Source organism: Centruroides sculpturatus, unplaced genomic scaffold, assembly GCF_000671375.1.
Source record: "Centruroides sculpturatus isolate CEXI.00-Female unplaced genomic scaffold, Cexi_2.0 scaffold398, whole genome shotgun sequence".
NCBI classification, from domain to species: domain Eukaryota; kingdom Metazoa; phylum Arthropoda; class Arachnida; order Scorpiones; family Buthidae; genus Centruroides; species Centruroides sculpturatus.
In genome coordinates this window covers 529,609-548,369 of record NW_019384660.1, presented here as the reverse complement: position 1 = coordinate 548,369, position 18,761 = coordinate 529,609, and the positions used below count along the sequence as shown (strand labels likewise).

Below are 18,761 nucleotides of genomic sequence, written 5' to 3'. Positions count from 1 at the left end.
TGTTATTTGTATTTGAATATAAATTACTCAAATTACATTTCTATTGTATAATTGACTTTTGCTGATTTTTGGAAATATAAGATAAATGTAATTTTAAAAAGTTTCAGAGCATATTTAACGAGATAGATAATTATTTCTTATATATTAATTTATTATTTGAAGTTGTTAAATATTAATAAAATTGCCGACCACTTAAGCAAAGAATATTTACTTTGTGGAAAAAAATAATACGAGGAAACAAATTCATTATTTTGTATAGGCTACGTTATATAAATTAGATAAATGTAAAAGTTCGACTTGCAGAATATTTAGTTGATCATTATTTAATCATTATTCTTCTCTGTAAAAATATCTGATTAGTAGAAAGCTCTTCTACGTGATCATTTGGCTAGTGTTACGCTATATTTTGATTAATAAAAATATGCATTATTAAAACAAGCTTTGATCAGTAATATTTTCGTGCAGTATTATTTACTAAGTGCGATCAGGAAAATAGGATTATTACTTAGACAAAAAAAAAACAAACTTGTTAAGTAAAAAACTACGTTCGGTATTAGAATAACGTAGGAGTAATAAGAGAAAATTATTTTTATTCGATTGTTATTGAATGCCTAAAATTTTGTTATTCGTTATCACCTTATGTTTATGGATCGTCAATCTCCTTTATTAATTACTGAACAGTTATCTTTATTTAAGTCGTGGAAATATAATTTTAAATATTATAAATACTCTCGACATTAGTGGAGCATACAGTCTTATTATTAATTGTAATACTGTGTGGGCAATAAACATAGTTTACATAACAATTACTCGTAAATTTAACTATATGCATCAACACTCAACAAAAATTAAAGTAACTTTTTGCGGAATTGCTCGATACGAAATTTAATTGTAATTTCAATTTTATATAAAGTTAAAGAGAATTAATAACAAATAAAAAAAATTAACAATAGTAATAAAATCAGTTCCAATAAAGACTGCAATAATCTTCGGTACGGAATTTCTGATTTCTTTGAAATTGGTTGATTGGTTTGTAAATCTTTGTTAATAAAATATCATAATTATTAATTCGCTTTATCTAATTAACTGTCTTTGTAGTATACTAAGTATAAATGTTTACGAACGAACAAATTATGTTATCATCTAAATTAAAGAAACTGCATTGTTTCAAATTACAGTACCGTATTAAATTCAATAACATATACTATAACATGATCTTTAATCTTAGATATTTTGTTTATATCTAGTAAATTACTGTGATTTAATAATATTTGAAAAAAAATAAAATAAAATAAAATCGATGGAAATACGACACGAAAATAACGTCGTGATAAGGTAAGCAAATGTACATTTTGTACATTCGACATTTTGTCTTTCTGCATTTGTTCATTCAGAATGTAATCTAGGCTTGTGTACAAAGAATTATTACTGTATTATATGTATTGAAATATGAAATAATTATGAATAATTTAATATTATTTTTTTTTAAAGTTGGTTAAATATTCGCGGTAAGCATCTCTGCCGGGATCCGGTTCGAATCGGACTCGAACATTCATAATTTATCACAAGTTCAGGTCATGACCGTCGTTTCATATCTTTTAACGACGTTAGCCGATCCCATTGAGGATCAATTTCACTTATAATGAGAAAAAATTGAGACCGAATATAGAGATCGTGCATTGATCCCATGCAAAAAATATATAGTCTATATAATATAAACATTTTCGATTATTATTATTATATATAGAACTATATAAGTATAATATAATATATTATATAGATATATGATAAAAATCTAAAATGTTTTAAATTTAAACAATTTAATTATCAATAAAGTTATTAATTAAAATATATAGATAATATGAGTTTATATAAAAATGAATATTGATAACAGAGAATTAAAGAAAAAAGATGTATAGATTTTTGTTGCAGCAAGAGACTACAAATGATGATGATAACTTTAAATAAGTTATCTAAAGTTTAGTTTATCTAAAAATAGATTTCCCCATTAAATTTAAAAGATTTAACACTTCAGCATCTTTGTGTGACATAGCTTTAAATTTGTCAATGTCTGTATCACATAGCTTTAAATTTTTCTACGAAGATTGTTTTAAAATGAAGTTTATTTCGAAAATAAAAAAATTCAGTGTATTATTGGATTCTGAAATAGATAAATATAGCAATAAACAATTTACTTTTTATCTTCTACTATACTTGTAAAATAAGACAGCTTTAATTACATCGCCGCAAGAACTGTACAAAAATGATAAGAATATTTAAAAATTAATGATTCTCTTAGAAATAATTATACGTCTGTATGCTTTTATTTATAAAAGCGAACTATTTTTGTACTTTTAGATATAGATATTGTTTAAATTTTCTTTTTTTAATCATGCTGTACAAGCGAAACAACGAAAAATATCAGGATAAAAAGATCGATTTTAACGAAAACCGTAATAAAAACATAGTTAATTATTAATTGACATAAAAAAAATCAGAGTAAACTGTGATAATAAATTTAATATTTAACTATTGTTTCAAATAACTATTGATACTAGACTAAGAAATTAATCAATAAATACGAAATAATGCTCTTTTCGAACACGTTCATAAAATTATTATTACGTGTGTCTGAAAAAGGATACCAGGGCAAGCCAAACAAAACAATAAAAAGAAAAGATACTTTATATAAATTCTGAAAATGCCAGTTTACTTGATAATTGATTTTTTTATTTTGAAATTTTGTTTTGAAAAATAGAAATTCTTTCATGATCCTATTTATATTATACAATGAACATTTTGTATTTTCAAAGAGAAGAGATGATCAATCTTATTTATTTCTACAATTGTCGGGAACTGTCTTTTTTTTTTTTGTTATTGTTAAAAAAAAATAACTCTGTTTCGAAGATTGAAATGTGCTATAACTTACTTATATGTTAATTAACATAAGTGGTATAAAAATGTTTAAATAATATAATAGAATTATTTTATCTATCCCCGTTCGTTCTGAAATTTTCTTTTCTGCTTGCTTGTTTTTTTTTTTCTTTTCTTTTTATTTAAAATTGTTTCGTTAACTTGATTTTTTCCAAACTAGTATCGTTAGAAGTTTGCTTACTCATAACAATAATCCTGTTAGGATGAAACCGGTTGTTATAATGGGGGATTGTGCACACCTTGGATGTTGCTATAGCAACTTCGAAAGGTCATGAGGAGTACGTAACAGTTTTGGAGATTTTTTTTCTTTTGTTTATCTTTGCAGTAAATGACTCACTACTATACTATTTGATGTCATCTATATACTATACTATCCCATACTATACTAACTGATTTTAAACTTGTAAAATGGTTTAGGAAGTTAATTCCTTTGAGGATATTTTATATTATTCGAGAATTATCTAAGCCGTAATTCTGTACATGATAAATAATTAACTTTCTTTAATTCATTTAAATGATATTCGCATACTTTACATACCTTATCCATATAAATTAAGTTCGTTTTAATAAATATATTTAAATTAAAAAAAAAAAGAAATTATTATAAATAGTAGTTTATAGTTTAAAATTATTATTCATCGTTTACAGTTTATAATTAAAATTAACGATTTATGCGGATAAATTTTTAAAGTTGGAGAACTTTAAACTAATAAAAATTTTCAGTTTCCTAATTATCAGCTGATATAACTAATGTGATATAGACATATATTTTTAGTTGTGTTTTACAGTTTAAAAATTGAAAGTTTCTAGTAATTCATGGTTTGTTTGTTATTTGCCTGCCTGATGACTTAAAAAAAGTGAGGGTCTGTGTGAGCGGTCTTCTAGTAGTACATTGGGAATATAATAGTGGATGTTGTCATAGTTACGAACATTGATTTGCTATCGACTTTGTATTCATTGTCTAAACAACCACGCATGATCTTTGTGTGGGTGTTTGTTGTATAAAATGTCTCCAGGTTTATCCATTTTTATCTCTTACTTTTTTTTTTTTAACTTGACAATCATGCATAAAATGAAAATTATTCGATTTATTATTTTCTGTGCATAAAAATTCAAGCGTTAGTAAAAATTTTTGAATTAAATTAAAAATGAAAAAGTTTAGTAGTAAAGAAATATTTTATTAGTAAAAAGAAATTTTATAAACTGTTTCAATTTTTTCTTGAATTAAAATTACATCCAGATTAATGAAGAATTAACAAACTGTCATTGAAAACAAATGTAATTGTATAAATCTCAAATATTCTAATTGTATATCAAAATTCTTAACATATAGATAACATAGGATTATGTATTACTTTATATAAGAAAGTGTGCATGTGTGTATGTACATGTATGTTTTCTTATATGATATAATAAGATATATACACATTTTCTATTTACAGATAGAATGTTATGTTAACATGAATACAAACAATGCATAACCTGATTTTAATTGATTAATTAATTCAAACAATCTTGTGATTATTAATATATTGCAAAAGTAGCCTGATAATTTCAGCAAGATTGTTTGGATTAATTATATTAACTTGTTGAAATATTTTAGTTTTCCTTGCTATGCATCCCAAAAATGCTTTTCAGAGAAATACATTTTTATGATTTTTCACAAAAGTAGTTCATTTAAAGAATTAAAAACTAGTTGCTTTCTTCCTTCAGTAACATATCACACAAGGAACAGTTATTTATGTAGTTTTTATTAAAAGAAATGCATTTAATAAAAACTACATAAACAACTTTCCTTGTGTGATATGTTACTGAAGAAAGAAAGCCACTAGCTTTTAATTCTTTAAAGTCTATAAAAACCAGTAATGGAAACTTAATTAAAGTAATTCATATTTACATTCTAGGACAGCGATGGCAAACCTATGGCACACGTGCCCAAAGTGGCACGTTGAAGAAACATTTTTGCACGTAACGTATTATATGATTTCGGTTTATCATCTTTTTCAATCAGGTTCTTTACATTTACTCTAATTACAACATATTATTTTTATTTAAATATAGTTTTTTAAAACTCTTTTCGCCCTGTGGGCACTAAGAGGGCTTTTTTATTTAGCAAACTCCAAATGGAACAGCAGGGTGGTGAAGAATGGATCACCACCTGAAAATTTTCTGGGGTTTTGATCTCGGGTCCACAAGAGCGATAAGCTACCACTTTGACTTGCTCAGCCATTCAGTCAAATTCAAATATAGTTACTAGAAGTCTAAAACTTCTGCACACATAATCATTTTTAAAGAAAAGTATGCTTAATATGCTTAATATGCTATGCTTAGGCACACAGACTCAAAAAGGTTCACCATCCCTGCTCTAGGATCAAGAATCAGAGCCAGAAGTTAATCATTAAAAGTTCCCATACTTAAAAATAATTAGACATGGTTTTGATTTTTTCAAACAATTGAATAATTATCAATATTTAAATATATCAGATAATCATTAAAATATATTGCTGAAATCTTTTCAAAACTGTATTAGCAAGAATTCATTCTCAGCACAATATAGATTCTTTCATTTTTCTATTATTAAATTTCACTAAGGTGTCAATATACATTTTACTGATAATGAAAATATACAAAGTACAGTCAGTACATATTCTAACGTGCAACTGGACACAAAATGTTTAATGGGAATTTGAATCTTGCATCCCATATTTGTGCAGTAATTAATTGCCCAATTCTATGTTTTATAAGTATTTTTTTCTTCTGGTTATGTGAAAGTTAAAATATTTATGCAAATTACACAGTGTATGATAAAACTTACAATGTTTTGTTAAAAAAGAACCTGTTTAAAATGGAAACCTGCCAAATCAGAAAAAATATTCAGTATCGTGAGATTCCAGTTTACACAGATTTTACTGTATATTTTATTTGGTCCATGATAAAACAGCTATGGAAGGAATGTTAGTAGGATTTATCATTTGTATTGAATATATACAATAGATATTTTTTATGTGGCTGCTGTATCAATATTATCATTTAAACTATAATCCACAACCACAGCTTGCTTATCATATAGTAAATTATATCACATGCAGACACACAGTGCATGTCTGAGAATTAAGATCAAACAGTGATTGAAATGAATAAATAATTATACAGATATAAGATTTGTATTACAGTTGTCCCTTGATAATCCGACAGGTATGGGACCAAAGGTGTGTCAGATTACCAAAAGTGTCCGGATTACCGAAAATAATTACATATTTCGCATTGTTTTGCTAGCAGTAACTTACAATATTCTCTACTCCAACTGTTCGAACAGAACTGCTCACATAAAACACACGAAATGTGTGTCATCGAGTAAGAATTGGATGGGGAGATTCACATTGCGACATGCTTCTGTGCAAGCAGACACATAATGGCAGTGGCGGCCTTAGGGGGTGGCGAGCAGGGCAATGGCCCGGGGCCTCGCTCTTGGAGGGGCCTCGCGCAACAACCAAGTAGAAAAAAGTTGATATTTAAAACTTTTTATTTTATCCTTGGCTATTAGTTATAACAATAAAATAAATTTAATTTATAGTACAGTATATATTAATATTAATAAGTGCCTATTATTTCAATTCACATACTTTGCACAAAAGACAAGGGCCTCGCAAAAATCTGCCGCCCAGGGCCTCGGAAAGATCTGCCGCCCAGAGCCTCGCAATGGATAAGGCCGCCGCTGCGTAACGGGGACGGGTACCTTGACGGGAGGTGCGTCGGACTACTGAGCATGTCGGATTAAAAAACGTCGGACTATAGAGGGACAACTGTATTAATGTTCTTATTTTCCATTTATGTCTTTTAGAACAGCTTATTAACACTAGGATTTATCAGCTTGGCCAAAACAAAACTGATATTTGTGCAGTAAGAAAAAAACCTTAGAATAAGGCCTGAGTACAATATTTCTTTGCTTTTAGGTAGTTACTTATCAAGAAATTACATAAGCATTTTTCTTTCATTTATAAAATCATTTTTACAGTTTAAAATACCTTTCTTTTGTAATCAAAATATATTTAATTTGCTGTAATGAGTTAAAATGATTTCCTGTATTTACTGAATTATCAAGGATGTATTCAGGGAGTGTGTTTATGATGCTGCAGCATCCCCTTAGTACCAGTCAGTTTTGTTAATTTAAAATAAAAATAAATATAATAATGCATATTGCATGGATTTCAATTAGGTAAAATTGGTAACTAAAGTAATTCTAAAATAATTGAATAACATACTCTGAAAAACAATGGACATATGCCTAAGTCTTCCTAAATCTACCTTGGTCAGTACCCATATTCTCAAAATCCTGGATATACCATTGTGAATTATAAATTGTAAAATGGTACTTGATTTGTTTCATTTAAATTGGTAGATATAGAAAGAGCAGGTAAAAATTTTCAGCTGATATTGTAAAAATTGTTGAATGTTATATAAAAGTTTTGTCAGTGAAGATTCCAGCAGGACAATAAAATATTTGTCTAGAAAAAAAATACAGATTTAAGGTTATATGAGATTTTAGTCTTCCATCTATTTTGATTATAACAGTACAATAGAATCTGCTTGTTATAATCATAGATAATGTTATCAGTGGTTTAATTTTCAGAATTGAATAAGGCTCTCCATAAGTAAGAAACTGTTTGTCTTTGATCAAAGTTTAAAGCAACTACATGACCAGTAAACATGATTTTTTTGCAAATATATACAGTACAACTCAGCAAGGCCAATGTCATGAAAAAGCTGACATTTTGAAATTTTATCTATGAGATATTTGAAATCAAAGTTCAGCATGTAAAGTCTATGGGCCAAATGCTGGTTGCAAGCTGGTCACATGCTACCTGTCAGTTGAGTTTCCAATTATTGTTAATTTACATTGATCTCTGAGACAATTTTTTACTTTGATCTTTATGACAGACATTTAACATGCACAGTTTGCAGCTGCAATGTGCATGTTTTAACCAGTTGCTGGAGTTGGTAGGTCACAGGCAATACATGAAAGTTTTAAATATTTCTTGATGTTTTTGTTGATCATGACATTAGACATGCATGTCATCCCCAGAACGTACATGTTTTAAACTGTTTTAGATTGAATGTTAGAAACATCTCACCATATTGTGAAGCTAAAACAGAAAAACCTACACCAGAGCTCTATTTTGTTTTCCTAGAAAATATCTAGTTATTATTGTTTACATTAGTAATGCTAATATATTCAACATTAACAGTTTTCTAAGTATATACTTTATAACATGCATTGTATATATCAGATAGAACACTATTCTAAGTATATACTTTATAACAATGCATTGTATATATCAGATAGAACACTGTTCTATCTCTAGATTTATAATGTTCCATCCACCATATTATCTGAAGAAGATGGTTATAAATTGTTGAAAGTGCTTGTACTTGTTAATTAAATATATTTACCAATAACACCAATAGGACAGTTTTTATATTTTCATATAATTTTAGTAGGTGGCATTGCTTGTTGGACTGCAATTTGAAAAAAATTGACCTATAAATTCCCACTGTCGTCTGTCTGCCTGTCTTTCCTTAATCTCAAGATTGCAGTTAGATAGATGAAAGATGTGACCAGATATGGAAACGTTAGAATCAGGAGGCCCTGATTAACTGTATATAAACTTCTGATGCAAACTGAAAGTTGTGTTATTTCAATTCAAAAATTTCCCCCAAAAGGTGTTAGATGGATGACTGGCAAGACACTATTACTAGCAGGAAAAGTATGATGTACAGGGGCAAGACACTACTAATTTGAGATGGAGAGCATATATTTTAAATTAAATGAATTAAAAATATTATTAAAAATTGCAGCCTGGCATTGTGATGATATCACAATAAATAATTGCTTGTTGTTTTTATCTTGTTACTGTTAAAGATACTCTTTCTGTTTTAGCCCTAAATAGATTATAAAGAATAATTAGAAAAGAAACATATTGTCTAGGAAATTAAAAAATTAGAAATCTATTGGCATTAATAAGATCTTCAAAAATCTTGCAGTGCAAAGGACAGTATGGAACAGAGGGCTTCCAAAAAGACAAAATTTGTTCTGAATTTTTTCAGATAGGATCCATTTGCCCAATACAAAGTAATCTGCTCACAATTCAAGTTTACTGTGATATGACTTGAATTTTTAAAAGTGAGAAATAGATAGAATGTGTATAGTATACACATTGTGTTTTGTAAAGCAAATTCATGTCAACCCTAAGAAAGTGCTTCAGATTTTTATAACAGACTTTCCATTTAATTTAATTAAGTGATAAGGCATTTTTAATTATGAAGTTTGTAAACTGGTTAACTATATCATTATAGAAGTTATCATATTGGATTCCATTATATTCTAAATCTACAACTTTCAAATGAAAAACAGTATATAAAAAATTGTGATTTCCATACTATTGCATTTCTGTTATAATTTTCTTCTGTCTTTTCAAATGAGATGGTTCAACTGTTTAAAAGAAAAACCAGAAAAAACAGTATCTTTTATTTCTTCCTGCATATAATTTTATTATTATTTTTTAACATTTCAACATATATTTATCATTATTTAAGTATAGAATCAAATATTATTAAATATTAACTGTATTTGATTATAATAAAATGTTAAAAATTATATCATCATCATATTTTAAAAAAATTGAAAACTTTTAAAACTTCTTCCTATAATATATCATTATATATATTATTTTAGTAAAAATTCTGTCTTTACAACTACCTTTACAAAAATTATATTTGGAAATAAATAATCTAACAAATTTATTTTCCTTATATACTATATAATCCTTTGAGAATTCATTTTTTATTATACAACTATAATTTATTTATAATATCCTAAATTAAAATTGCGTTAAGTTATTTAGATGAATTTTTTTGTATTTTATTTTAAATTATAATTTCAATATTTTTATATTTATGTATATATTATATATCTTAGTGAAAATAGGACCAAAATCATTAACACAATGGGAATACAAAAAGTATATATGATGTATTAAAGGAGGCATAGCTAAATTTTTTTGCATTTAAATTACATTTTGATTAGAAAGACTATATTGCATACAAACAAATTTCATTATATGCACACTCATTCTTATGTTCACAAATTCTTTAATTTTTTTTAAATACACAGTTTTATGTATTTAGATAACTAGCAATAAAAGTAAAAATTAATAAGTAACTTTTTTCAAGGTTTATATATTTTCATATTTAGGAAATATTCTGATATTACATGCACTGAGTTATATTTTTATTGAAAGACAAATGTATTTTAAAAAAAAAAATGTTGAAAAATATTGTTTTATACTACTTTCTGATTTATGCACAAATCCTTATTTACATGAACTATCTAGGCAGTTTAAATGAGATTTTCATTTATATTCATAATTGAAAATGTTTACTTACAAGCTTTTAAGTTGAGTCAAGATGACAATATTTAGTTTAACTTACATTTACTTATTTTATTGCTAGCTGTTTAAGATTTAAATATTTATTGTTGTTTCAAGTTTAGTAAAAGTTTAACATATGTTTTTACCTTAACTATATATTTGGAACAAAATTTTATCATATTATATACCAATTAATTTAAGTTGTGCTTCATTCAACATGTCATGATTGAACATAGGCTGCAAAGAAACTTCTCTTGGCTATAGTTTGGCCATTCTTGTACTAAGATATTAAAGTATAAAATTCAGTAATTGATTAATATACACAAGATCACTACAAAGTAGATGACATTCTTTAGATCATTTTTCTTTTATAAACACCAAGAAAAAAAATTGAGTAGATAAATTTAAATCAGCTCTCAATTTATTTTTCTTTAATATTCTTAATAGCTACTTTTGAATTTGCTATTATTTAAAAGGATTTATCAGACTACAGTTTTTTTAGTTGAAAAGTTCACTAAGAGATTTACTTTAAGAAACTGTGGTCTGATAAATCCTTTTAAATAATAGCAAGTTCAAAAGTGGCTACTAAGAATATCAATTATATAATATGACAAAAAGCAAATAATAATAATTATTTTACTTTATTTATTACACTGACTTTAGAAAGCCATGTTTAAAATGTTAAATTGAACAAAATAAAATGTAGGAAATTTTTAAAGAGATTTGTTATTAATTTTATATGGAAATTTAGAGACACTAGATCTTGTTGGACTAATAGATTTTTATCCATATGTTTATTTATTTTAATTAGAAATTTAGACCCATTAAGATCCACAAATGTTATTAAGGCTAAATTGCTATTTTAAATCATTAAAGTTATTGGATTATTAAACTTATATTTTTATTAAAATCAATAAACTATACAAAACTTAGTTCACAATTTAATTTACAGAATTAATTAATTAGTGGATCTTTAATTAACGGTAAAGGCCATAGCAGGATAAGCATGGTGAAGTGGACCCTGAAAGATAATGGAGTGAAAATTGGGCCAAAAGTACGTATCAGTGAATTATTAATTAATCCTCTTTATTGGAATAAATTTTACACAAATTTCAAGACTATGTATGAAAATGTAATTTTTGAATTTTTCAAAATATCACTGTATCTTTGTCAAATTGTAAAAAATGATTTTACTGGTTTAAAGCTGGGTAACAGTTTTAAAAGTTTTTAGGAATCATTATATTACCCTATATTATATGGTATAAAAAATTGTTGACTTCATTTGCCAAATGTGACATAGTTAAAAAAATAAAATAAAATCCAAAAACAATTAATAAAAATTGTAATCATGTAATAACATCTAGCCAATATGGTACTAAAAATGAATATTTTTACTTGATAGGTTTTTTCACTTGGTCTCATAGTAGTGTGAGGTTATCAGTTCAGAAAAAAATATTAACTTTATCATTTTATGTAAAAAATTTAATAAAATTATACTAATAAATTTATTTCTTAATTAATTTTTTGTGTGAAACTCCAATTTGAATATGATTAAAAAATATTATTTTAAATTATTTAGATAGATTAAAGCAAATAAGAAACTTTTAAGATTTTGAGATACATTTATATCACACTACTTATTATATGCTACAAAAAGTATAATAAAGTAACTTGATTTTTTTTTTTAGTGTGATAGGTTAAAAAGATAAATTCTCAGAGACAGACAAAAATGACTGTCAACATTATCAATATAATATAATCAACATAATCATATTGGACAATTATAGCAAGTTATGTTTTTTGAACTATTGTGCACATTATAATATCTAAACACGCCCTAAATTTGGTTAAAAACACTTCACACAATTCATACTTACTCCAGCACATTAAAATTTAATGGAAGTACAAACATTTTCAGCCACTTGAAGGAGCTTTCATCAGGTGAGAGAGCAGTTTTTTACATCAAACAAGTTACAAAAAAGTATTTAAAAATGGAATATTTCATTTTTAAATATTTTTTGTAAAAACTGCTCTCTCACCTGATGAAGGCTCCTTCAAGTGGCTGAAAATGTTTGTACTTCCATTAAATTTTAATGTGCTGGAGTAAGTATGAGTGATGTGCAGTGTTTTTAATGTTATAATATGAATAGTATACTGATTATACTGTTCTATTAATTTTTGCTGTGAAATTCAAATGTGCAAATAAGCAAATAATAATGTTTTACAATATTTGAGTAGTTTTATATAAGGAAACAAGTTCCAACATTTTTAGAAATCTTTATATTACACTGTTGTATACAACAAAACTTATCAACTTGATTCAACTATTGTGATATGATTAAAGAAAATGAAATTTCTAAACATCAATAAAAGTTTGTATTTTAAATCAATCATATTTCAAAATCACAGAAAATGTATTTTATTTGAATTATCTGGCATGTTATAAATATAGTAATTAATAGTTTTTTTGTGCTGATAATCTCACACAATTGTGAGACCTTAGTTTCACCCAATTGTAAAACTAAGTAAAAATATTCATTCCTAGCATCATATTGACTAGATGTTATCACATGAATGCAATTTTTATTGATTAGTTAAAATAAAATAAAATCTGAAAACAGACTGTAGATGGTAAATGAAATTGGCAATTTATTATAGGACAATATTGGGTTATATAAAGATTCCTAAAAATTTTTGAAATTGTCACTTTGTTCTAAACCAGTAAAATCATTTTTTGAAAACTTTTTTTTTCATTTCAGTTAAAACTGAAATGAAAAAATTTGGTATTAGAAAATTTTCTAATATATACTGTCTTGTGTGCCTTATTTTTCAGTAATGTTCAGTAATGGCATATTTTTACTTTATGATTTGACACAAAGAAACAGTAATATTTCAAAAAATTCAAGAATCACATTTTTGTATGTAACCTTGAAATTTATGGAAAATTTAGTCCAATATTGGACAGTAATTAAGCACTCACTGATTACTTTTGGGCCAATTTTCATTCCAGTATCTGAGCCCAATTTACCATGCTTATCCTATGTACTTTATTTTAAGATTCAATTTATGAAATTGAATACTCTTAAGTTTTTATAGTTATCTGAAAACTGTTATAATAGTTTGTTGTATACATTAATACTGTGTCTGAAATTTTTATAAACTTTAAACTGCCACAATTGCTTTAGAGCTAGAAATTGACAACATTAAGTTTGATAATGCAACTAAATTGTTGGCAAGTCATTCTCACTCTCTTATAAATGAGGAATTAGAAGATCTCTGCATAATTGACTCAGAAAGAATAGCCACAGTAATAAGAATAGCTTGATCTATGAAAATCCATGATGGGCTGGGAATAGAACTACTGTATTTTATCAAAAGCAGAATCAATACAGTACTCAGCTTTATTACTAGATTATGAAGGAAAGAAAGGTAAACAGTCCTTTTTTATTACTTAAAATAAATCTGGAAATGCATGAAAATCTGAACTACTTAAAACAAATATTAGGATGTTTTATCTGATCTTTAGAAACTTATGTTTACACTGTTAAGCTAAACAAAATAAAACTTAACAGATTTTTTTTGTTAATTAAAGGATATTTTACCTTGATCCAAAGATTAAATATAGCATTCTAGATTAACATAGTCTAAATCTTTCTAGATATCATTGCTTATACTATTAGACCTGCTGAAAATTTTTCTCAGCTATGTAGGTGTTTGAATCATTCTACATTTGGATATTGAACTTTCCATTTCCACTGTTGAACTCTTCATCTACATTGAGCAAGGACATTAATTCCTATTTATTTCATGTTTGTTCAGCTACATTAATTTAAACAATTTATCATCATCTAGCTGTCATGAAATTTGTTGCAATCACTGATTAATTACTGATTGACTTTTTGCCTGTTTTGTTTGTTCCTAGAAGGATATAGTTTTAATAATTTAGTATGACTCTGGCAGTATGATCCTAAGAATATATCTAAAAACTGAAAATGTACCACGCTTGGAAAAAAACGTTTTTTTGATAAATGAATTGACTCCTTGAATTAAGCATTTTTGGATATATTCTTACAATTAAATTTATTGCATATAAACACATACTGTATATACAGTACAATGCAAAAATAGTCAATTACAACTATTTTATTAATAAAGTATTTAGTAAAAGTTTTTATCAGTACTTGAACCTGAAAAGCCTGTTATTAAAGAATTTATTTTTTGGACTTTACAATAGTCTGGTTAATACTATTTTGATATTAGTTGTTTAATTCATTAAGTATGTGAGATTTTTGATAAAATCATATTTGAACTTTTAAATATTTATCAGAACACAAAAAGAAACAATAGTAAACATTTGGCAAATCTGTTCATTATTAATTCTACCATTTTATTATTAATGTTATCATGTTATTAGAAAATAAGTAATGCATCTAATGTTTNCAAGCATAAATCAATTTACAATAAAAGCTTACGGGTATACACCACATTTTCAATTCGTAGGGCGTTTACATATTGTCAAATGACCGATATCGATGGTGTAGGTTTATTATTTCTGACACCAAATTATAGTTCTTATCCCGTCTTCAATGTAAGACTTTAGATCCTAGCTCCAACCAATGACAGAGTGGATAACACCACTAAACATTGAAGTCGCGGGATCGCGGTTAGTCACGAGAAGTTTTCCGGATTTTCCTCGTTTGTTTATCACCTAAATGGAGCCAGATTTCCACAGAAAGTCTTTCGCCCTCGCTCATATGTTGCTTTGCTTTATCTTATCAATTTAAGCTAAAATTGGCATGCAAAATAGGTTTATTACACGAATTTTATTAAATATAGAGCATTAATCGTTGTGTGATTAACATATAAACTTCCTATGGCAATATATTTTTGTTGCAGGAGATCTGTAATTCTTCACCCCTTTCATATCACATAAAATTTTCTGTTCAATCTCGCAATCGATCAATCTGGATATCTGGAGTTCCTGTATGGAATCATTGATTCTACCCCCACTTGATTACTAATACTAATAACGTTTCTCCTGCAGTTTACTGGGTTGCTCAGTCTTCATTTGAAATAAATGAAACACTACTCAAGTATCAAAAGATATAATAATAATCAGAAAAACTATGGGTTAAGGTTCACATTCTTTCAAAGGATTAATGGATCATAAATCCTACCAAAGCACCATCTACTAGGTCACAAAGTGACCCTCATCATTAAAATTCAATTCTTTTGTGCATTCTTTCTAACTAAAATGTAGTATAGATGATAAAAAGTTTTGAGAACTACAAGATAACTTTTACTATAGATATTTTTCATCCTTTCTTTAAATAATTTTAAAAAACTAAATCACAGGTAAATATAGTATCAAAAATTTAATGTAAATTATAAATTTTTAATATATTTTATATATAAAGAAATAATACACAAATAGTCAACAAATATACAAAATATTAAATTAATTTTGAATTTTTTTAGTGAAATAAGCATGCAAAATAAAGAAGGAAGTTCATTAAATCTATCTAATTGAAAGTTATTTGCCGATTATCAGAGGCAGAAAAGATAATTGTCTTACAATGAATTAGAACTATGAGCTTTTGAGAAGCAAATCCAAAACTCTGTCAGCTCAGCTAATTCGCTTTAAGCTGATGATTGATTCTGATGAATTTTTATGATGGTTAGAAAAATAAATTATTTAGAAGAGAGTGGTTAAAAAATTTATTTATTTTCTCTAATTATTTTTAAAATTAATTTTTGTGTTAAATGTGTTATAAGAAAATTTTATTTAATTTTGATATAAATTATTTATATAGAAGTTAATAAATTTATAATGAACTCTAAAAATTAAATAGAATTTAAATTCAGCATTAAAATAATTTAAAATACAATCGAGAAATAAAAATAAATATAGAATGTTTTAATCACTTAATGTTTCGTAATTGTGTCTTTATTTATAGTTGTAATTACGAAGTAAAATATGATTGTTTTTTTAAAAATAATTCACAAAATTTTATAAAAACAGCAATAAAAGTTTCTCATTTTAAAATAAGTCTTTAATTCATTTTTGAAACTTGTTTTACAAGTTCAATAATTTAATTGTTTTGAATTAAGTATTATAGTANTATATATGTGTGTGTATGCATGTTTATAATTTTTCTTATAAACAAGAAATAATATGCAAAACAAAAGTAAATGTTCTGTACACATTATATATACTATATCACAATTTATTCAATTTAATCAAATGAAAGTTCAATAAACTAAAATTATAAAATTACAGTAAAAATTATATATTAAGTAAAATTTATGTATAATGTTTTTAATGTTGTACATAAAATTTTCTTAATTCACCTTTCAATTAAAGCTTCTTGTCTCAAAATGTATTCATATTGCGATTCCTCATGAAACACTTAATTTGTGCATATGTATAATAGGTAACAGTATGCCAGATTTGTATAGTAATAGATCTACTGCAATTGTAAGAAATATTTTATTGTAGTGGTTAAATTTATGAATTTTTTAGCTTATTAAATTTTAATTAAATGCTTATATCTATTTTAGTTACCATTATATTCATGTATGACTGAAGAGGGTCTTCATGACTGAAATGCATACCAGTAATAAAAGTTACTTATCAAACATCAAAATGTCATTGTGATGTTCCTAATAACAGTGTGATAAATTTCCACATATATCTCCACAAATTAAATGTTTGAGGAATCCTAATATGAATTAATTAACCTTATTATCTACGGTAAATTTTTAATATTAACAATTAATTAATTATATTACAATTATGATGTTTCTTTTTTTTTATTTAATTTTGCTAATACTAAACAAAATGTACTGTACAACTATAAGATTACATCTTTATTATAATTTCAAAATTTTGTTAACAAGTGATGTGCCATTTTAATTAAAAATNTATATATGTGTGTGTATGCATGTTTATAATTTTTCTTATAAACAAGAAATAATATGCAAAACAAAAGTAAATGTTCTGTACACATTATATATACTATATCACAATTTATTCAATTTAATCAAATGAAAGTTCAATAAACTAAAATTATAAAATTACAGTAAAAATTATATATTAAGTAAAATTTATGTATAATGTTTTTAATGTTGTACATAAAATTTTCTTAATTCACCTTTCAATTAAAGCTTCTTGTCTCAAAATGTATTCATATTGCGATTCCTCATGAAACACTTAATTTGTGCATATGTATAATAGGTAACAGTATGCCAGATTTGTATAGTAATAGATCTACTGCAATTGTAAGAAATATTTTATTGTAGTGGTTAAATTTATGAATTTTTTAGCTTATTAAATTTTAATTAAATGCTTATATCTATTTTAGTTACCATTATATTCATGTATGACTGAAGAGGGTCTTCATGACTGAAATGCATACCAGTAATAAAAGTTACTTATCAAACATCAAAATGTCATTGTGATGTTCCTAATAACAGTGTGATAAATTTCCACATATATCTCCACAAATTAAATGTTTGAGGAATCCTAATATGAATTAATTAACCTTATTATCTACGGTAAATTTTTAATATTAACAATTAATTAATTATATTACAATTATGATGTTTCTTTTTTTTTATTTAATTTTGCTAATACTAAACAAAATGTACTGTACAACTATAAGATTACATCTTTATTATAATTTCAAAATTTTGTTAACAAGTGATGTGCCATTTTAATTAAAAATTATATTATTATAATTTATTTTATCATTCTGTTATATTTAATTATCCTATCACAAATAAAATAAAATCCAGTTTTACATTATAAGTAATTCAATTTTGAATTATTCAACTACTGTACAGTACATATATATTTTATATTATACAAAGAAAATATTACTAATCTTTAATAGAAATATAAATGTTTGAAACATTTTCTTGTTTTAAAAATTTATTTTATTAAAACAAATCAAATTGCTATTTAATTAAAAATTAATATGAATGAATAATATATATAATTTATTTTATGATGATTTTACTTAAAATATGGTATCATGTTTAAATTCTTAATTTTTCAAAATAGTTTACAAAGCAGCAGATTATAGATACCTACACATCATTCATCAACAACTGGAGATTAGCTAAAGAGGCAATTAAATTAGCAATTCAAGCCAAACCAGCATTTGGTAAATTTTTAGAAGTACGTATTAAATTTTTGAAATGCAACATAAATTGAGCATTAAATTTTATGAACATGATTAATTAAAATATATTTTGATAAATGCAATTATTTAGAGTAAAATATCAAGTAATTAATAGTGTAAAGAAATAACTATTTAAGGCAGCGGCAATTTAAAATGTAATGAAATTTTTTATTGCTTATAAGTTCTATACATTTTTTATTTATTTTATTAAAAG

At 25.6% G+C, this 18,761-nt stretch overlaps 1 protein-coding gene across 1 annotated transcript in view; it reads left to right on the top strand.

Annotated features, from left to right (window-relative positions):
* The window catches only part of LOC111626542 (rho guanine nucleotide exchange factor 17-like), a 122,119-nt gene that overhangs the window by 33,916 nt on the left and 69,442 nt on the right, over positions 1–18,761 (top strand). The window contains exon 4 of the mRNA XM_023369951.1: positions 18,427–18,543. Within this exon, the coding sequence (XP_023225719.1) occupies positions 18,427–18,543 (117 nt within the window). The remainder of the gene's footprint in view (positions 1–18,426; positions 18,544–18,761) is intronic.